At 37.8% G+C, this 24293-nt stretch overlaps 1 protein-coding gene across 1 annotated transcript in view; it reads right to left on the bottom strand.

The window, feature by feature from the left end:
• The window catches only part of LOC124117405 (cyclin-dependent kinase-like 2), a 304230-nt gene that overhangs the window by 121515 nt on the left and 158422 nt on the right, over positions 1-24293 (bottom strand). Inside the window, exon 8 of the mRNA XM_048402623.1 lies at positions 2946-3274. Within this exon, the coding sequence (XP_048258580.1) occupies positions 2946-3274 (329 nt within the window). The remainder of the gene's footprint in view (positions 1-2945; positions 3275-24293) is intronic.

Here is a 24293-nt window from a genome sequence, read left to right as displayed (position 1 = left end):
GCTAACACCAAAGAGTTCGCGTTTTATTTAGTCTTGGTAGAATGGAAATAAACATACTGTGTTTTCAATGTAGAGCTAGGTTACCTGTAGAATTTACCGCGCTAAATTTAACATTTGAAAATTCAATTTAGCAGGGTTAAATCTACAGGTACCCTAGCTCTACATTCAAAACACAGTACAGTAGAACACTGATATAACAAACACGGATATAGCGAACAAACGGATACAACAAACTGTTAAAAAATCCCTGATTTATCTCCTATATAATATCATATAAAATTTACGTATATAACAAACTCTCTACAGCGAACTTACGGATACAGCGACAAGCCCATCTATCACTTATTAGTGACGTATATAGCGAACTGAGAAATCTCAGTCAGTGTCAAGTGTCACTGACAATTGGCTGTACGCAATCAGCGGCGAATTCCGTTTAGTGGTCCGTTACTGCAGACCAAAGCTGACGAACTTGCAGTGAAATTAGGCCATGAAGATGTCCAGTACATTCTTGATGGTAGTGCTATACTTCATGGGCTACCCCGACCAAGATGTTCTACGTTATATCACGTATTTGAACTACAGTGTATATACCATCTATATGTTGTGCAGAAATAAGCTGCTAACATTGTCTTGTATGGCCAATGGCTTCATGGCTTTCAACGAAAGATGCCACACACATGAGAAGAACAGGGGCCTGTTGTGGTTAGACAGATTATTTCACGGGGGAAATGGTCATTCGATCGTAGAAGGAGGAATTCTCGAACAAAGCAAAAATCAAACAGCATTTTATTGCCTATCTGGGTGACAAACTGGAGAAGCTGGCAAAACAAGACGCTGTCACATCTGCAAGAAAAACAGACACTGTCTTGGTTGGAGATGACACAGATTTGCTTATCCTCCTTCCTCATCATGTTGAAAAGGAAGCACATAACGTTTCTGGCACCAGAACCCAAGCAAGCTTCAAGAAGGAACAGGATTTGGTGCATGATCAATCAAAGCGGCTGCTGGGCAGTGATGTATGTGAGCATGTGCTCTTTTTACATGCAATTCTTGGCACTACTTCTCGACTGTGTGGCTTGGGAAAGGGTCTAGCAGTGAAGAAAATCATGAACGATGCCTTGTTCTGCCATCAGGCTAAACATTTCAGCCAAACAGGGAAACTGGGGATGAAAAAGTCATCACCGAAGCAGGTGAACATATGTCTTTATATGGCGGATATAAGGTGGAAGGACTGCATAGCTTATGATACAAGCGATTTTTGGGAGAAGGTGGCTAATAATTGATCACATGCAGAGCCATAAACTCTGCCAGCAACCTGTGCAGTCGCAAGAAACCACAGCCCCTATGTCAACTACCTGATAAAGGAGTGGAAAGGGTCCAATGTGAATCCATTTGAGCGGGGATGGCACAGGACAGATGGACGTTGCTTATCAACACAGTCAGATCAGACTGCAGCATCTTCAGCGCTCCTTGATATTATCTGCTGTAATTTCAAAGAAAGACTGTAACATGCGAAGATGCACTTGTCGGAAATATGGTCTCACTTGCAATGATGTGTGCAGGGAATACCATGGTACAAGCTGTACCAATAAACAGTTACCAGATTTCTTGGGGGATGACAAACCTGTTGAGACTTTCGAGGTACATGTATATAATGACCCTGCAACGACAAGCTGCAGCATTCACTGTGACATTTTTTCCACTGTTCATCACGTAATAATGTTCATGGATCACATAATCATGTGACGGAATGCGGAGTGGATATGAAGTTTCAGATTTATATTCAAATATTGGTATTTGGTGGTTATATTGAATTTCAGCAAATGAACTACAAGGGAGATAACTCATCGACTTCTTGTGAAACAACTGGTTTGGGGTAAATTCTGAGAGGACCTCATATAGGTCATCCTTGTTTCCAACAAGTACTTACAGGAATGAAAACGAAACTTGTTATAGCCTTTATTGTCATGTTAATAAGTAGATTCAGACAATAACAATCAACATTGATATCTAAACTCGCCAAAACATGTCATTTAAGAGATAAATATTGATAGTTGGTGGTCATATTGGATTTATTCAAATGATTGAGTATTCTACATACATCCTTGGGTCTGTTTACCCCAATGTAGTAGTTCAAATCACTCAAATATGTCATCAGAGACCAACAGTGTCTTGACATTCTATGTCTAGCCATCAAACTCTTGGCGGCCATCTTGGAATGTTGGGCCACCAGGGGGCTCTGGTGACGGAATTTCTTATCTAAAAGTGTTAACTATACTTCAGTGAGTTAGTGTGCCAAGTTATATGCATATAAGTCCCAGCACACTGTTTTAGAGATAAACGATTCAACAGTGTAAACACACATTTAGGAAACTTGGCGGCCATCTTGAAATTGGCGGCCATCTTGAATTTTTGCAGATTTGTCAATAATCGAAAATAATCGAGTTGTGAATATCTTTTTAGAAACATAACATGGATATTTCGCAAGACAACACATGCCTTTTTTTCATCAAAACATTGACCCTCATCTGACATATGCAAGATATATTGATAATTGGTGGCCATATTGGATTATGCAAATTAGACATATTTCCCAAACTGGGATTGCTTGGGACTTTTAGTTTGTTGTTTTCGGGACCTTGTAGAAATGCATTATGGTAAAATAAATTCTGCTGCAATTTGTTCCAAGTTTAGTGAAAAAATGGCCTAGATTGCCTGGACTATAAACATATTCCGCTAACAATGTAACATAACAATATGAATATTTCATTTTTCATCTTTTCATTACGTGTTTGTATTGGTATATATCATGTAGTTGTCCAATTTTTCATCACAATTGTTGATGATACTTAATTTTGCTTATCCGACATACTCGTTAATCCGACAAACTCATATGCAACCAACCATGTCAGATTAATTAATTCAGTTTACTAAAACTAACTCACCTGCCAAAAGATGGGATGGACTGTGTTGTGTTGACATTCTGGAAGGTCTGGTTGATTGGTGGAATACTTGTACTGAGTGGAACTTGACTACTACCAACACTTTCTTCTGTTTCCTGCTCCTTCTTTTTCTCTGTGCAATCATCTACCAGTGAGATGTGAGAGAGTGTAGGTGCTTGGGTCAATGTAGTCTTGCTGGTCGTCACAACAGCTGCCGCCACTGCTGCTGCTGGTGATGAAGGTAACTCTTTCTCGATTGTTTCTGGTGAAACAACTTTCTTATGAATCTTCTCACTCTTCTTCACTTTCTCTTCACTGTTATCTTTTGACTCCTACCAGAGATCAAGTATAATAAGCACAAAAATCAAAAAATCATTATGACTAAAGCATTGTCATAAAATACTGGTAACCAAAAATACCTCACCTGGACATGTACCATACTTTCTTGATGACAGTGCACACCAAAGCATTAGGTGCAACCCCCGTCTTCAGAATGAAGTGTTACACATTCACTGTAGGCTAATGCCTTTGCGGTGGGGACAAAAACATTAAAACACATTATGACAACTGTATGTGTTGTTTCCTAAATTGAAACAATATGTTAACCCAGAAATCTGTACGCAAAAAACCTTTGTGTGAAAGCAACAAACAACTAACAAACAGTATACAATTAACAATTGTATTACAAAATTAACTAGGTTTACAAATCAACAAAAATTACTGCACAGCAATTACAATGGCAGTACACAATAGAGTGGTAGTACAATATTCAATGACAGTTTTATCATCTGATGGCATTGGTCAGTATCAAATACAAACAAGTATTTGTCACAAAGTGACGAAATGTCACCCGCCTGTATATATACCATAGTACCAAATATGAAGACAATCCAGCAATTAGTTCTTGAGATATTGCGGCAACACCGTTTTCCAACTCCAAAAGCAGATTTGCCTGCTGTGACCTTGAAAATGGGGTCAAGGTCACCAAAACCGACTGGTGTCTGCGGTGTCTGTATATACACCATAGTTCCAAATATGAAGACAATCCAGCGTTTAGTTCTTGAGATATCGCGGCAACAAACAGGTGGGACGTACGGACAGACGTACGGACGGTTGTGAATACTATATCCCCCGCTCAGCGCTTTCACGCGGCGGGGGACAACAAGAGTTTGCCACTAATGTGGCTATATCCCCCGCCCCTGTTGCAGAATTTATGACATAATTAAATCTAAAGAAACCCTAACCTTGTCATGGAAATTGTAAAAAAAAAGAAGAGTTTGGAACCTAAGTCCATCTTGCTGCCATGAAAGCGTAAAATATAAAAATTTCTAAAATTTCTAAATAGCAAATGGCACCAGTTCAGGATGTACTTGACAGACCTGCAAAGTTTCATGAAAAAATATTGATTGGTGTCTGAGTTATGCTCCGGAAACGAAACATGACGGACGGACGGACCGACGGAGCCCATTTCTATATCCCCCGCCAACTTTGCTGGGCAGGGGATAAAAAAATACAGTGGTGTTTTGCAAAAGTCAGTGATAATTATATATATTCACCCAGTGGTGACAGTGGTCAAGCTTCCAAGATGGGCTAGGCAGGGAATACGTAAACACCCTCTTGTCCCCTTATATAATCTAAAGGGGTATTCACAAGGTACATCTAGTTGAAACAACTTCTTGTATGCAATTAGTTGTACGAATTGAAGTTGTATTCAACTCGGCATTCATATGGCGGCAAGTTGCATACAACTTAGATCTCGCAAGATCTCTGAATTGCTACATTGCCACTGGAATCCTGGCCGCCGAGTTAATTTTCAGATTCATAGTTCTGAAAAATCAACGCTGTATGAGAATTGCGGTCTCGTGGTACTGGGCCAAACTCTGACTTTTCAATTTTACGGAGTTGTATATTATTGAATAGTTAACCCAAAGGTGGAAAATTAAAGACTGGCTTGAAAAGCAAAAAGTGCCAAATGTTGTTCAAGTTTCTGTTTTGCCAACGCAAAAGCCTCTAAAATTTGTAGCCACATTTGATCGTACATAGATACAGTACAGTGCAATGAATTGTTTTATTTGACAGCTTTATGTAAACTGTGAGCGAACAAAATACAATCGTATATCCGAACAACATCATGACAGATATATTAAAATTGTATGATTTGTATAACGTGACACATTCACAACGAAAACATACTTTAATTGTTTTATGTGGTGAAAAATAGTTTCAGCTATGACATCAAAACACGAGGGAGAGGTCTACATGTACAAAGACAAAAAGGGCCATAACTCCGCAATGCTTAACTGTAAGCCATTGTAACTCAGTATCTGACATGTCCGTGATGAGCATATGCTATGGCTCAGGACAATACATTCTGGTATATTTTTATTTATGTGTACCTACAAAGTTCACACACAGCTATCGATTTTGATAACCACATCAGTTCCTTTTCTGGGATATTGAACTACAGTAAACTACGGTTATAACGAACACGCTTATAACGAACTGACAGATATAACGAACTTACTTTTGGGTCCCGACTATTTGCTGTTGTTATACTGTATATATGCTTATAACGAACTACGGTTATAACAAACTAAAATTAGTAGTCCCTTTGAATTCGTTATAACTGTACTTTACTGTATTGTCATCCAAAATGACCTGAAGAAATATATTTCAGATTTTGTGATAATATAGAAGAATGACCTATAATGATCCTGAAAGTATCCTTTGGCCAGTTGAAACCAGGTACTTTTAGGTTTCATCCCATTTTATAAGAAACACTGAAATCGGTACCACAAAAAAGTAACAGTATATTACCTCGAATAGTCATTCATAGTATAGAAAATTTCGATTGAAAGAAGAGAATGTTGGGCTACCAATACAACAGCTCCACAACCTCACACCCCACCCACCAACGCACACCCAAACCCCAACATCCCATGACCCGCCTCCACCCATGAATCTCAAATGGTCGGCCCCTATTTATTAACATGCACCTGATGCAATCTTTAGACATCAATGTTCCGCCAATCAAACGATAAAATCCAAATGTAAAACAAACAGTTTTTTCTACACATGTGTATACATTAATAAAAATATTATGTGACAAATTTCCTTCATATATACATGTACATTTAATTTAAGACATGAAGTGGCTATTTGATTAACCTTTTTATATAACTTTGCCATAATGAATATTTCACGATTCTCAAAGGGAAATATGTATATGCTGCAGTGTGTTACATTCACAAAGCATCTTCCAGGAAGAATAACATGATGAATGTCAATTTCTATGTTCAAACAAACAGCTGATTATTAAGAGTTTCATAAGTTCTGTAGCATTTTAGAAAATATTTGTAACAGTTCTACATTCATGTATCCATTTTGCAGCAGTGCATTATTTAACTGGGTGAAAAGATATTCAAGAGATATTCAAATTATAATTCAAGATTTAAACAGTAAACTACTTCATGAAATGAATGTGTTGTGTACTAATTCACCCGCACTTCAAAGAAAATAACAAATATGTACAATGAAGTTGATATTGATATCACTAATATGACATCACTTCCGGTAACCTGCCTTTATAAAATACGATAGCAGTGAGTGGAATGTTTAGAGTAGATTTTACCTTATGCAGGGATCGCATATACACATAAATGAGTCAACTGAAATCAACACGTTCTATTTCTTTTTATGTTTGTGTTATAGCCTTGATACTACATGGAAAGACATAGAGGTTATCACGCTTGTGTGTTTGGGGATGGTAAATATCCTGTATTAGGAATAAACACTATGTATTTAGCTCGCCTTGTGTCACGCTTGTGTGTTTGGGGATGGTAAATATCCTGTATTAGGAATAAACACTATGTATTTAGCTCGCCTAAATACATAGTGTTTATTCCTAATACAGGATATTTACTATCCCCAAACACACAAGCGTGATAACCTCTTTATCATATAATGTCATTCTTGAATTCTGTGCTTGAAAATCGCTTTCCCTCTCTAACAAACATTACCTAAACATTGCGAGTTTTCCTGGAATGCGCTTATTAATATTTATTACGTCACAGGGTAAGTAATGAGTCAGTCGGACAGTGACAGTAGCCAATATAGTTCCAACTGAAATCTGTTTCTTATACAGTGGCGAAGCAATATTTACGCAAAACAACATTTGTGCAGAAACAACAAAACAAGAAGTAAAAATACACGATTTATTATAAAACTTGGCACAAATTGGGAGCTGGCTCGGTTGTTGCTTATGAATGATATAAGTTTTGTAAGATTGGTTGCAGGGGCAAGCCGGCCTGGACAACCGTGAGGAAGCAGCTGATTGTAGGGGCAAGCCGGCCTGACAAAGAGCTGTGTGTGTGCAGGGGCAGTAGCCGGCCTGCGAAGAGGGATATGAATTATGATTGGAATGTGAAAATGAATTGGGGGAGATTATGAAATAAAATGCCAAAGAGGAAAGAATGAGGTATGAATGTTAAGCAACAGCCGGCACAACTCCGAGGAGGTAGCATGGGGTGGCCGGAGGGCCGAGAAAATTGGTGAAACATGGCGGACGAAGAACTGAGAAGGAACATAGAATACGCATGCGCAACATGTCGGAAATAATAAAGACCGTGATGCACCATGAATTAATATTTAAGAAATGGTGCCTGCGAATTATTAATAGAAATGTACAAGATATAGATGCTGAGATTACATATTAATATAAGAAAAAGATAATAGTTGATGGAATACGTAAGTATATTTAGGATTACGATAAAATTGTGAAGGTACATTATGTAGCTGTGAGACAACGGAAGTAAACAGCGTATAAAAAATAGACGGGATGTGAGGTAAACCGTGCTTGGATCTAACATAGAAAATGTTAAAGTAATTATGCATTGATGGATTAATTAAGGAATAAGGCAAGTGAGTAAAAGGGAATTAAAGAAATATTTAGTGGAATATTACGTAATGAAGGGTAATAGCTGATAAAATCGTAAGAGTAGGCAGGGAGGTAGTGGTACTTATTTCTGCACAAACAAAAATATTAAATTTACATTTTGTGCAGAAACAACAAAACAAGAAGTAAAAATACACGATTTATTATAAAACTTGGCACAAATTGGGAGCTGGCTCGGTTGTTGCTTATGAATGATATAAGTTTTGTAAGATTGGTTGCAGGGGCAAGCCGGCATGGACAACCGTGAGGAAGCAGCTGATTGTAGGGGCAAGCCGGCCTGACAAAGAGCTGTGTGTGTGCAGGGGCAGTAGCCGGCCTGCGAAGAGGGATATGAATTATGATTGGAATGTGAAAATGAATTGGGGGAGATTATGAAATAAAATGCCCAAAGCGAGGTAACAACCGAGAGCCCCCAATGAATATACTTGCATTTCGCGGCAATCCACCGGTCTGTCAGCTAGAGTAAATGCCCATTGTCAAAGGGAAGCTACTCTAACCCTAGTCTATGAGACGTCACGGCCACGTTCAGACGTTTTTGACAGTCGGCCTGTCCTGTCATAACGTTAAGAAGTGCAATCAGATGTACACACAGCGACAAAACGAAAAAAAGGTAACAATTCAAACATATTTCGGCCAAATCCAACTATTTCAATTTGTGGAAAAGGTTTCAAGCCGCAGAGGTCTACAAGCACAGATATGGCTACTGATCCTGCATGGCTAGGCCTAGTGCCCTTGCAAAATTGTTTGGAAATTTATATCTCCAAAGTTGCAAAAACTTATATAATGCCTTAGCTACGTCACAGTTAGACACTGATTTTAAGTATATTAGACTGTTCTTTTGATAATGATAGTAATTATCCCTGTAGTTTATCCAGATTCCCGATGGTTAATTCTGACTCGATTACCGAATGACAAGGGCGACGCCATGTTTGTTTATAAACACTGAAAGTAGTCCCTACTTGACCTTTGATATTTGCATCTCTATCTGCATATGTCCCCAACAGATATCGTTTTTATCCGTTGGCTTTATCCTGCCGAGAAACCTACCCATTTTATGATAAAGACCAATACCTTCGTCAGTGTGCGTGATCTTGCTTCAACCATGGCATCACGTTGAACAATTTCTGTTGACTTTTCCAAACAGATACCTCATGATTAATTCCTCAATCCTTGAAACGATTATCGACCCATGCATATTCACAATAATCTGAGGTAATGTATGCAACATATTGACGACAGAATCTCTGGGAATAGTAGAAAATATTATCATGTTAAGAAAAACTTGAAGTTTGCTTTGTTTACATTTTCAAACGAGAAGGCCCACTGGTGGGTTTCGAATATAGGGTTATTTGAGTCTTTTTAGGACTGATCATAGGCATTTGGACAAAGACCAGAACCCCGATAGTTTTGTAATTGAACTTCTCATGTAGCTATACATTATTTGAATAAATAATTACATTTAGAATTGGGAATTGGTAAAATGCGAAAATGGCAATATCTTTGTTGTACACTATTTTCCGATATCGTTTTTTTGTACATATGCTTTGCCGAAAATAGTTCTTAATGGTATCACACAATGGATACTTTCCCACACAATCCAAACCTGTTTCATGTATTTGTGTGTCTGATGTATTTTAAGTTTTAGAAACGTTTTATGGACCTAATCTCATTTTGGTCTACACTAGGGCTACAGTTTTTGTTTACAACTAGATATCACAATATCACATGATTTTCATACACGTTTTGATTGCCTGTGTTCATACAACTTGTCGAATGAAAATAGAGCATATCCTATTTCGTACAACTCACATCAAATAAGTTGCATATGTCAAAAGTTGGACCGACTTGCCTGTTCACACGATGCAATGTGTTACATGCAACAAACTGTATACAACTAGTTGTACCGTGTGAATACCCCTTTACCAGATATCGGAAAGATCCACGTTTCTCTAACATACTGGTTCCGATGTGATGAAATTGCGTGAGAGATACGTCAACACGCTCTTGTCCCCTTATATAGTTTAACCAGATACTGGAAAGTTCCACTTGTTTCTATAACATATCATCACCGTTCGTGGTATACTGGACGAGAAGTTTACACACCCCACTAATATCTAAATATAGTAACTTCATGACGACTGATCAATGTCCAAACACAATGCAATGAGCCTCTACCAAATCTGAACAGAACAATGTAACACAGTTACAATGACTGTTTAACACCAAAACACATTGCCATATAACATAACATAACATAACATAACATAACATAACATAACATAACATAACATAACATAACATAACACAGATACGTAACTACCGGTATCACAAGTGCAGGAACTAACTTTGTATGTGACGTAGTTGTAGCGCACATGGCCATGTAACGTCATGTCAAGTGATGTAGATAAATACTATTGAAGTCAGAAGGAGTTCACTGAGTTTTCATGGTAGCAGAGCGTCGATGGAGAGAGTGTCAGCAGATAAGCTTGTGGAATATTAGCAACTGCGTGAGTAAACAAACAAGAAAAATGGTCTTGTTGGGTAATTACAGAGTGCCACCTGTATTTATCACCAGGGTTGAAGAAGTCAGAGTGTGGCAGACAGTGACAGACTTCCCGCAAGATAAACAAGGGTCAGCCATAGTGTTATCATTACCAGAAAATGAGGGTGTTATTTTGATCTGTTACAAGGTATTCAATGAACTGGGTGTTGGTGTCAACTTTTATGGATGGTATTTTCAAGAAAGATGAACTTTCAGAAGCATATGATGTTTACACAGAGTTTGACAGGTACAAGAGATCGAGAGATCAGTCTTTGGACTTATATGCCACTGAATTTGAAAAGTTATACAGTAAAACAAAGAAATGTAACATGACCCTTCCAGAATCAGTGCTTGCTTTCAAGTTACTTGAAAATGCTTGTCTTAAGTATAAGGGACAAACAGTTTGTTCTCACTGGTGTCAACTACAAAAATAACACAACATTGTTTAAACAAACAGCCATGTCCCTGAAGAAATTCTTTGTCAAGCAAGCAATGCTGTCATCTGAGGGGATGGGTAGTATTCCGATAAAGACAGAACCAGTATATGTAGCAACCAACATGACCAATGCGCTAGCAGATCACAGGCAAGAAATAATCACGGACGCAGATTCTGAAGTGAACCATATGACAACCAGCGAGTACGAAATCCAATTAGACATGCTGGACGTCCTCTTCCATGCAAGTTTTGTGAGTCTGTTTATCACTTCATCAAAAGACTGCCTGGACTCATATGAAAATATGGAAAAGAGAAAGTTTCAAGACAAACAAGAAGAATTTGTGTTGTTTACTGGCAATAAAGGTGAGGAGGTACAAGACCTAGTTGATGAATGTTTAACTCTGCAGTCTTAGACAGTGCATGCAGTTCTACAGTGGCAGGTGAAGCTTGGATGAACTGCTATAAAGATACACAAAGTAAGACAAGTGAAACAAAAGTGACTCTATCTTCAAGTTTCGTGGTGGAAGATTTCTCAAATCTATTGACAAAGTAACTTTTCCCGGTGAAATAGCAAGTGTCAACTGTACAATAACAACTGATGTGTTACAAAGTGATATTCCTCTTCTACTTGGATAACAAGCTATGAAAGTGGTTAAGGTGGTCTTGTCTTCGAAAATGATCAGGCTTTTATTTTTGGAAAGGAAATCAATCTACAGTGTACTTCTTTAGGACACTATTGCATCCCAATATTACATTCCATGATGCCAGTGAATCAAACCTTTGAGGTTTTGTATTCCCACAGAAAGCAGTCAAAGCAAGAGAAAAAGAAAAAGATTCGAAATTTCATAGACAGTTTGCGAACCCATCAAGTAGATGACTCTTGATGCTGCTGGAGGATGCTGGGATCAAGGATGATACTTATCAGGCATTCGTTGATCAGGTAGCAAAGGAATGTGATTTTTGTCTGAAATTCAAGAAGACACTGACTAGACCTGTCATTTCTCTCCCTCCTGCTGCAGAATTTGTGACAATGAATATGAAAGTTTGGAAGACTGGTGTTTTCTTCCTCCACCTCATAGACATGGCCACAAGATTTAGTCTGGCTGCTGTCATAGGGAAGAAAACTCCAGGGGTCGTCATCGATCAAAATTTGAAATTATTTGTGGAGAGGATCAGGCACACCCAATAATTTTTGAGCTGACAATGGTGGAGAATTCGCTAATGAAGAATAGAAGGACATGGCGGAAAACCTTAATGTGGAAGTAATGAATACAGTTGGCTTTAGCCCTTGGCAAATTAGGCTCTGTGAAAGGAACCATGCTTTGGCTGATGACTGTGTCTCAAAACATATGAACCACAACCCTCAACTTGATCTAGAAACTGTGCTGGTGTGGGTGATTAATGCGAAGAACTCGTTACAGATGGTGCATGGATGGAGTTCTTATCAGCTCGTATTTGGATCTCACCCAAACCTCCCATCAACCCTTGTTGATAGGCCACCTGCTTTGGAAGGTACCACTGCAAGTGAAATGTTTGCAAAACACATCTATCACTACATGCGGGAAGGAAAGCCTTCATTGAAGCTGAATCATCTGAAAGAATCAGGTGGCCTTACGACATGAAGTTAGGTTGTTTCTATCAAACTGTTGATAGGGTTTACTCCATGAGGGACAAGAAGTGGAAAGGTCCAGGGAAATACATATGTTAGGGTCCCCACGTGTCACCTGTTTAAAAATTGGTGAAAAATCTGAACATTTAAATGACCAAGACAATAGTGTTGACAAAGATATCACTGGTTCCGCAGATGTATTTCCACTTCCCACCGAAATGACCAAGAGTACTCTTGACTAGTTCAGCAAATGTTGAAAGTGACATGTTTTCAGAGGATGAACAGAGTCCATCAAGACGAAATAGCCCATCTGAGGTAGATGCATCCGTTGTTGACTATAGGCACATCACGTCGAGTAGCATGCAGTCTGATAATTTCTTTAAAATGTAAAAAAAATCAAATCATTTAATTAAAATCTTTGGTTCTTTCATAAACAGTGATTCAGTACCCCCCTAAAATTGGTACCCAAAATACCAGGTGATTTTGTACCCATGAAAATAAAACAATAGACCTATATAATTATATTTATTTTAACATGCATATTGCAAACAACAGCAAATGAGCAGAACATATAAAACATTTAATCAATTCCGTAATATGAATATGACTCACTGTGATCCTCAATTCATGCCAGTCTAACTGGCAAACTCACATTTTACACATTGACTGCTACATACATAAGAGCAGATATATACAGAAGCCTTATCTTTCATGCTTTTGTAGTGTATTTCCTTTTTGTTTTGTGAAGTATGGTAAAGTAATTTGCAGTGAATCTTTAAATTATATAATTGTGCTCCACAACATTACTGACAACAAATTCATCAATATGACCTTCAAGATCTGCGTATTTTCCTCATTTTGAGCGCTTTTTTAAAACTGAAACTTGATACCATATGTTACAGTATCATATCCCTTTTTAAGTTATTGCTACAGGTTTGACCTGAAAAGATTGTTCCAAGTAAGATTTTATCGAATTATTGCCATGTAAGAATGGTTTGAAATTATTACATAACAAACCCTTTCTGTGTACAGAGTGTGGTTTGAACAAGAATTGAAGTTTTTTTCATTAAATTGTATATTTATATATTTGTCCTATCTCACACTATGCATTTCTTCCTTCTTCTTTCAATCCTGGTGTGGAAATGTCTCAGAACAAAGTTTCCGGCTTCCGAAACAGTTACACCCAACTACACCCATTCATCACTATGGTCACCACACAAACAAAGCGACATGCACCATTGCATTCCCATGCAATTGCACCCCAAGCGACCTGATCACCTGGTATGTTCTGCTCACTCATTCTCTTTCTTGAGAATACAGGCTGGCCATGGTGTATCTGTTATGTGGGGAAGGTTGAGTTGACATAGAATGTGTGAGATAGGATAAATATATACATACATAATTTATTGTCAAATTTTCTAATGTTTAAACTTATCCTATCTCACTTGAATTTATCCTTACGGTTGGATGGAGAGGTGCAGATACCATTGCCTGTTTGAGATTACAACCGTGAGATGTACATGAGGAAGCTGGTATTAAACTATGCTTCAGTGACAAAATTGTTCAATGTTGTAAAGACAAGAACTTGTGAATGGGTGATCACTCCTATAAGTGAAATAATCCACTTTGCATAACTAGAACAAAACTATTTTGATAGTGGGTAACTCATGTCTTATATGTCTTCACACAGGACGTTGCTCAATAATATGAACAACAGCGTAACATTGAACTTTGGAAACAGGGCAGAAGGCAAAGTCTTCCCGATCCTCTGGATTCAAAATCGAGGCAAGTGAAGTGTTAGTGAATAGTTGATCTGGTTGTCCCAGCAAAAGACTTTCTCAAGACATTGCCTTTCAAAATGGACTGTCAACATCATGAGCATTAATTTCACTGATGTGAGCTGTCATTGCTAGTGCTAGTAGAAACACTGTGATAATGTGACATGTTCCAAATCCTTTTCTTTCGAAGGTTCATAGTCCTCTGACTGATCAGCCAGTTTGTAAGACCGAATGAGAGCTTGCAATTCAGTTACTCTGGAAATATTTGAACCCGAACTATTCCAATGACTGAATTAATGGCTGCTAGATAAGTAAGTTTCCTTCAGTCTCCTTGTCGTGCGTAAATGGTGTAGATATTCAGCAATTTGTTAAGGGGAGGCAGTGGTCAGGCTTGTAATATAACTGGCACTACAATATCCTTTTAAGACTTTCCACTTATTATCATATAAAGATTTAGTGGAAATATGATGTGCCTCGGTAATAATTTTCGCCACCCTCTTGAGTAGTATAGGTAATGATGGTTCTGCCGCAACCCCACTGGAGCTGGATTTATATACCTATACCACCACTACAGGTGTCATTTTTATGCCAAAATGATTATGCGATTCAACGATAGTCATGAGATTAAGTTAAATTGACTCTAGCTCACCACCACCTTGAGTCAATCAATGCTTCTATGATATAAATTTCTCTATTATTTTACAAGTAAGCCAGATTATATACTCTTCTTGGTAATTGATGATCGTATTTGTTTGGTTTACTGATATAATATATACCTTGTGGTAATTCTCTCAATTTGATAATTTTGTCTATGAACATAAATGTTTTGTGTTCTTCATTTGTTGGTTTGACATTACTGATATAATAATTTTGTCCATGAACATAAATGTTGTAATTCTCCATTATTATATATTTATGTAAGCATTTGTCTAAATGTGATCTAATGATAGTAAGCAATCTATTTTTAATCTCCAAATGGGTAGCCCTGTTTCATTGCAAAGATCGAGATTCATTCGAGGAATGTTTACGCAAAAATGATGTTATTTATACCAAGCTCGAACGAGATAAAGTCAGAAAACTGTTAGCGGCAACGAAGCATTGTAAACTTGTATTAAAAACCGTTCAACCAGCTGCTTATGCAATTGCTTTGCAAAATGTAGCAAAATGTGGCAAAAATGTAGCAAATTGAAGCAAAATGTAGCAACTGCTAAACAAAATTATAGCAAATGTAGCAAAAATATAGCAAAATTATAGCAAATATAGCAAAAATACGATAAATTGAACATTAGCGGTTTATATGACCTAATGTGGTTTGAAATCATCATTCTTTCGTAACAGTTCATTATTAAGGGATGTATTGGATATGTCATATTATATTATGTTAGACTTAAATATCTCCTTCGGTATTACATTATGGAATGCAACGAACTCATCGAACAAATGCTCAAAGAATCTGATGCAGAAGAACCTATGACAGATAAATCTTTAGATAAACATAGAGAAAGACTCACCGCTTTGGTAGCTGGTGGAAAATGTTTCCAATATTTGGGGGAAAATTATACCATCGAAAAAAATTGATAACATGACCGGACGAAGAAATTAAAAAACTGTACGCGCGTTACGAGTCTAGACTGGGAGCTACCATGACTAAAACGATAGGTTCGGCTATATTACAACTATACACAGTTGTAGCTAGTAAGTTTCTCCCTATCCCGGCAGAACATCGCATGTATTTATGCGAATCTCTCGAGAAAGACCCATGCATCGAACACGCTATAAGCTCAGTGAGCTGTGAGTTTTATCATAGATACGGAATGTTCTTAGCTCCACTCACCACAGCTTTAATAACGGCTAGATATTGTCAATTTAAACATAAGTGCCCACTTAATAATAATGAAGACTCAACAGACACCACAGATTGTGAACGAGGAAATAATAACCCTGACTGCACAACGAGTGAATGAGGAACCACCACCAGCGATTGTGAATGAGAAAATACTAAAACCCCGAGGAAAAACCCAAAAAAAATCTCTGCAGGCAGGATGGGAGGACTCGCTCGCAAAGCGAAACTAATGAATAATTCCAATATTGATCCGATTAAAACTTGGGCACTAGTAGGAGATGTTGCTATAGCGGCTGTATGGTTCTTTTATAAGACCGGAGAAGAGAAAACGTCACCCCCGATGACACAACAACAAGTTCAATTAGAGGTTAGCCCCCATATAATGCTATAAGAAGCATGACTACTCCAGTTACAGACGGTAAAATGTTGGTAAACAAAACGTATCATTCAGCGGTGGTCACCGGCTTGGCCATTGGCTATGCCCGTATGGCTAAAATGATTACTAAAGCCACACCTCCCAAGCTAGATTTTAATGGTTATGATATCGGTATGATGATTCTGGATATTGGATTAGCAAAGGCAACGAAAGATATGCTCATCAAACAAGGGCTTATCCCGGAAGACATAATGAAGTAATTAAACATTTGAATATTTTATATTATTGAACATTTGAATATTTTATATTCATATAAACATGGCAACAATTGCGATGATGGTCGGTGGAACTATTGTTAATGCTCTAGCTTTTTCGGGGAGTAATTTTTTATTTTCTAGTATGAGGGAATCAAACGCTAAAGAAGTTGAAGAGGAGCGTAAAAGACATAATAAAGCTTTAGAACAACTCGAAAAAGCTCAGTCACAATGGGTGTGGCAGAGAATGGAGAGATTAGATTTTATTCATGAAGAACTGCAAAAGGAGGGACATTCAATTCAAACGTTTAAGGATGTCGAATCTGCCATGCACGAATACTTCCTCGTTTTGGAAAAAAATTGACCCAATACCGAGACCAACAATGAGTCAGTTTTATACACCTTCAGAGGAACAAAAGAACTGCGAGGTAGCATTCGTGATAATTGGGTTATCAGTTGTTGCAATTTTCAGCTACACAATAACTACGCATAAACCATGACCTAGAGTGACAGCTAATCAATAAATCACCATGACTGCTAAACTATAAATAGCCATGTCTCACCAGTGGAGATGTGATTTGCTTTGCATTTAGACAAATGATATGATAGATCATGTATAACCATGAATCTGTGCAGATTTACACTCATGGGGAAAAAAATTCAATGTAACCGACGCTCTGTTGGTATTTACTGTGGTATACACTCTTATTACATCAGGTGGGGAAACATTAACTATACATGTTCTGTATGTGGGATAGGGGTCAAAGGTCGTTATTGTTTATGTAAGAAACACGGTGCTGATAGGGTCAGGAACCAGATTATTTATGCTAGGAAGAGAGATTACATCAATGAGAGGAATAGGTTGGGGAGAATACGTATTTAGATACCGTATTTTCTTGAGTATAGTGCGCACCCGTGTATAATGCGCACCCCCCTCTAGCGGGTTCAATATTTTGAAAAAAAAGAAATTTGAATATTATGCGCAGAAAAAAATTACACCGTACCCTGTCAGCGAAGTACGGCAAACGAACGGGTGATGAGAAACTTCGTCTGTACAAATTCGAAATTTGAGATAAAAAATCACCAGACATGTTTATTTACCGATTAAATAGTATTTATTGTTCTGCTAGGCATTGTTTTATATCCAGGGATTAAGATTACCTTGTGTATTGTCTCGTAAACTAAGCCGGAAACAGCAATCAGCTGTACACATGTTTTCTTGGAATCGACCGGTGATTCGGTCAAGACACACCCAATGATATAACTTTATATGATTTTTAATGCAAGGATTGGCAAAAATTGTATCTGAAACTATTTTTTTTATCAGGAATAACATATTCCATTATTTTCTTAATTATATGCAGCCTTTACTAAACATATTTAAAATAATAATAACCCTAAGCGAAGCAGCTGATCGCTATTCCCGGGTATTATTTTTTACATGGAACCAATCCGACCAGTCACCGTCAAGGCTCACGCGCACATGATCGCGTGATCGCGAGAATTTCATGTTGACATAGAATCGCCAAACAAAAACAAATATGACTTTTAACGAGTCAAAGTATGTCATTCATGATATATGTATCCATTCTCTGTCAACTAAAGTTCGTTTCAAGGCGTCAATAGCGGTATTCTGACCGTGGTTGCTGTTAATAACGGTGAGTTGTGCGATCTTCCGATCGCTTCACACACGATTTCGCTGAAATTAATAAAAACAATATTAAAAGGAATTTTGAATAAAATTAATGAAATAAGTTACAAACATAAGTCCAGATATACAAATAACACTTTTTATAGCCAGACAGTGTAATTACATGATTATTTTGCGTAATTCAGTATGGATTTGTTGACATGGTATTTCCGGTGTTTCGTGCTCACGGTAATGTCTTTCCATGGGGGAAAAAAACATCCAAACTCATAATTCGTGTATAATACGCACCCCCTTCCACACAGCTGTGTTTTTTGGGAAAAAAGTGCGCACTATACTCAAGAAAATACGGTATATGAAAAATAACCAATTAGACAAATGAATCATTTTGCATATACCATTAAACCACAATGGTTTTTGTGAGAGAGTTGAAGGATTTAGCAAAACACCGTGGTCTACGTGGATATTCTCGAATGAGAAAAGCTGAATTGATTGATTTACTCGGTTTGGAATACAACAAACCCCAGACTGTTAGAGAACTCAAAGCTCAAGCAAAAAACAGTGGGCTGAGAGGTTATTCTCGAATGAGAAGAGCTGAATTGATCGCTTTACTAGATAATAATCAACAAGACGATGATGATAAACAACAACAACAAGAATTAAAATTTGTATCCACATCCGCCGGCGTTGGTAAATATCTAAGAGGTTGGAAGATGGATATTAATTCCAACATGGATGTTAATGATGTTAAGCCCATCATATCGAGCAAAATTAACGAGGAGTTAGATGATTTACATAGTATAAAATACCAGCTGACGATAAAAATGTCATTGAGTAAAAGTAACGCAGACGATAGAACCGAATATACCGAAATACCGAACCATATTTCCGTAGCAATCAAGAAGTTATAACCGAATCTGATACTATAAACGCATCATTAGATACATCAATTCAGAGGATACAGGAAACTTTAGAACGCTGGACTAATAGAGGTTCTGGTTGGGGTGTGGATAAAATCGATAGTATATATTTAGATATAGCAAATTATATGCCCTTCAAAGGTGGATCTTATATAGATTTACCCCCGTATTATAAAAAGAAAAAAGCCATAATTAATGTAAAAAATAAATCCGATGACTGTTTAAGAATGATGATAAGATCTGCATTGTCCCCCGTAGATTCTAAAATTGCAAATAGACCTTCTAGCTATCCCCAAAATGATGGACTCAACTTCGATGGTATAGACGAACCTACACCAATATCACAAATTGATCAGGTGGAAAAGCAAGATAATTTAGCTATAAATGTTTTCGGACATTCTAAAGGAATAGTTGTACACAGGATAAGCTCCGCTCCGGAAGATATCCCCAGAATCAATTCATTTCTGATCGAAAGAGATGGAAAATATCATTATACGTGGATAAAGAGTTTAAACAGGCTATTATACGATCAAACTATACATGCTAGAAAGAAATATTTCTGCGAAAGATGCCTACATGGGCACAGCAGACAAGATCTATTAGAAGCGCATAAAGAAGACTGTAGAGGTGTTGGGCAGACCGCTATCAGGATCGATATGCCTAAAGAGGGAAAAAATATATTAAAATTTGAACATTATTGTAATCAAATGCCAGTACCTTACGTGATTTACGCCGACTTCGAAGCACTTATCAAACCCAAAGAAAATACCGAACGCAATAATACGTACAAAACTCAAGAACATATTCCTTGTGGGTTTCGATATATAGTTGTAAGATATGATGGGAAAACAAACCCGCTCGTGATTTACAGAGGTCCCGATGCAGCGGGAAAGTTCCTAGAATATCTACAAAACGAAGAGAGAATAATCAGGGAAAATTTATCGCGTAAGAAACCCATGTGTATGACGAGGGATAATTGGAGGGCCTATAAGAAGTCAACTAGTTATCATGTTTGTAATAAACCCCTGAATGGGGATTCCGTAAGAGATCATTGCCACGTCACAGGTAATTATCGGGGAGCCGCGCATAACGAGTGTAACTTGAAACTAAAAATGAATTCTCAAACAATACCCATCCCCGTTGTGTTTCATAACCTTAGGGGATACGATTCACATCTCATCATGCAAGCTATCGCAAAGACCGACGGCGGTTTAACGTGCATTCCCAACAATATGGAAAAATACATATCATTCTCGTTGACTAAAACTATACATTATAGGGACAAGGATGGGAAAGCCAGAATAAAGCAAAGTAATGGGCTTAGATTCACAGACTCCGTACAGTTTCTGTTATCTTCCCTGGACAATTTAGCTAATGCGAACAATCCCGATGACTTTGCGATAACAAATCAATATACCGATAGGTTAACACGTCATTTGTTGCTGAGAAAAGGTGTATATCCTTACGAATATATGGATGATTGGTCTAGATCGACGAAACTAAATTACCACCCCTTGAATCATTCTATAGTAACTTAACAGAATCTAAAATAACCGATGCCGATTATGAACACGCTCTGACGGTGTGGGATAAATTAGGTTGTAAGAATTTAGGTGATTATCGCGATCTGTACTTAAAAACCGATGTACTGTTACTCGCCGATATATATTCGAGATATTTAGAAAGACATGTTTAAAACAATACGGCTTGGACCCGGCATGGTACTATTCCAGTCCCGGACTATCGTGGGATGCATTGTTGAAGAAGACCGGCGTAGAACTAAAACTACTCACAGATTACGATATGCACTTGTTTATTGAGAAAGGATTAAGAGGGGGTATATCGATGGTAGCGAAAAGGTATTCTAAGGCTAATAATAAATTATTGGAAGGATATGATCCGAGTAAACCCGACACGCACATATTATATCTCGACGCCAACAATTTGTACGGATGGGCTATGAGTCAACCTTTACCCACGGGTGGTTTTGAGCGGGTCGATGTGAATGATATCCATAATAATGATGCGAATAAAGGGTACATACTAGAAGTTGACTTGGAATATCCAAATTCATTACATAAAGACCATAACAGTTATCCGCTAGCTCCCGAAAGATTAATGGTTAATAAAGATTGGATGTCGGAATATCAACACTCCTTGATGGGTAATACAAGGTTAGCTAACGTAGAAAAACTCGTACCAAATTTGATGGATAAGACAAAATATATAGTTCACTACAGAAATCTCCAGTTATATCTATCGTTAGGTATGAAACTAAAGAAAATACACAGAGTTCTAAAGTTTGATCAAAGCCCTTGGATGGAGCCCTATATAAGGTTGAACACAGATTTAAGAAAGATAGCTACCAGCGATTTCGAAAAGAAGCTATATAAGCTCATGAATAACTCAGTATTTGGTAAAACTATGGAGAATCTAAGGAAGCGTGTTGATGTTAAATTAGTCAGATCTAATGAGGAGGAAAGACTCAGGAAACTTATAGCGAGTCCGGCTATTAACAGAAGCAAGATATTCGATAACGACTTAGCTGCGTTGCATATGTAGAAGAGAAATATAAAATTCAACAGACCGGTGTACGTCGGTATGAGTATTCTCGACTTGTCAAAACACTTAATGTATGACTTTTATTACAACGAACTTAAAGAAGCAATACGGTGATAGATGTGAGGTGTTATATACCGACACAGATTCTTTGTTGATGGAAATACAAACCGAGGATGTTTATAAAGATATGGCAGAAAAAATAGATATGTACGACACGAGCGATTACCCAAAAGATAATCCACTGCACAGCGCAGTAAATAAAAAGGTGTTAGGTAAGATGAAGGATGAATGTGCTGGGACCCCTATAGCGGAGTATGTCGGATTAAGACCTAAGATGTATTCTATAAGGAAGTCCGATAATGGAGAGATAAGAAAAGCTAAGGGTGTTAAAAAGTATGTGGTAAAAAAGCATATCAAACATGAACAGTATAAAGAATCATTATTCAACAGTAGAACGTTCAAACACAAGATGAACTCTTTAAGAAGTTACAATCATAGGATATATGGATTAAAAATGAACAAGACATCATTATCCCCCTTAGATACAAAGAGATGGATTGATAATGATGGTGTAACTACCTATGCTTATGGTTATTTAGGGCGGTAATACCGTATCGTCGGGAACTATGAGCAACTCTTCTCGTACAAATGCCCTACCCGGTCCATCTTGAAGATAATAAAGAATAGGCTCTCCTTCTTTCGTAACCAATCGACTAATGTTATATGTCTTAAGAGACCAAATCGGATCGGTTGCGCGACGTAGGCCTCCTTCGAGTTCACCGGGCTGGTATAAATATCTTACACTTACTCTATCCGGAAGTTTTCGTTCTTTGCCTCTCCTCGGTGCTGAAGATTCGGAAGTCACAGATTTCATTTTAATAGCATCGGATGGTTTCTTCCCTATTAATCTCATAACTTCATTATTCAGCGCTGATACAACAGCTGATAATCGTGTCACCCATTAGGGTTGATCTCAATCGCTCGGATTTCATTTCGATCCCATACTGATAGCCAAACAAACATTCCGCTAATGTCCGGTTAAATCTTTTGACGATAGCTTGACTACGGTGGGCCTCTCTTTCACCACGCCTGATTTCGACATCGTGCTTTGTTAACAGTTTAGTTAATCGATCCCATAAACTCGCGACCGGGATCTACTTGAAATAGCTTAGGCCATTTTAGCGGTCCGCGTTTATATATACGGCTCAGTGCATTAGCTACTTCTGTTGAATCTTTCGAGGTTAATGGCTCAGCCTAGCCACATCGACTAGCCACATCCACTACCGTTGAAGTGTATTTATACGTTTTGCGTTTTACCTTATCGTGGGGAAGAAACAAGAGTTCAGCCTGATGAACTTCATTCGTTGTAACTTTATCAAACTTTTTCCTCGGTATATATCGCGGTGCCGGTAAATATATTTGCCACATCGCTTGTTTCTTTAACCAATCCTTGGCCACATCTTTAGATACCTTAGCCGCGGTGGCTAATTTTTTTTTTGCTCTTACACCTTTCCAATATCCTCGTGGGCTATAGTAAATTTTATTCATTATTAATTAATATTGATGTTTCCTTTAATACAACTCATGACTATCATTGAATCGCATAATCATTTTGGCATAAAAAATGCCACCTGTAGTAGCAGTATAGGTATATGAATCCGTCTCCAGAAGTGGTCCAGAACCATCATTACCTATACTACTCACCCATCTAAAAAGATCAACAGAATCATAAATAAGCTACAGACAGGCCATACCAAACTAAACAATCAACTAAAATTATCTAAACGACACGCAACAGGAAAATGCCCACACTGTACCCACCAAGAAACCCCAGAACACGCTCTCATACACTACACACACTACCAGACACACAGATCAACACTACAAACCACTCTAAACTTAAACAAGGAACTCACTCTAGAATCAATCCTAAACCCCAAAAATAACTCACAAAACTTCAAAGCCCTGGGCTTATACCTAATTAAAACAGGTCTAATCAATCGTATCTAAAACCACACAATACACCCATAAAACCAAAACAACATAAACCAGCAATCACACACCACACACGGCTTAGTCCCCTCCCCACCTTGGCACCTACCATATATGACCGCGGATAAGCCGACCCCGTAGATAAGCCGAGGTGTTAACTTGACCATTGAAATACAAAAGAAAATGATATGACCCGCAGATAAGCCAAACCAGGATGTGAAAACACTGCCGGACTGTGCCTGTACTCGCAGATATTCAATAATATAAGATGAAAAACGTTGTAATTATATTGAAAAAGTCATTATTATTTCTAATAAAGATTTAACAAACCAGTGATCCACTTTCATAATGTTGGAAGCTGTTTCTCTTGTCTTTTTTTAATCTCATTATGATAGTTTTTTGTTGCCATCAACAACGAAGCGCCATTTTGTGAATCG

This window comes from Haliotis rufescens, unplaced genomic scaffold (assembly GCF_023055435.1).
Source record: "Haliotis rufescens isolate VD_foot unplaced genomic scaffold, xgHalRufe1.0.p SCAF_28, whole genome shotgun sequence".
NCBI lineage: Eukaryota > Metazoa > Mollusca > Gastropoda > Lepetellida > Haliotidae > Haliotis > Haliotis rufescens.
Note: the sequence above shows the minus strand (reverse complement) of the source record. Positions and strands in the feature narration are given on the sequence as shown.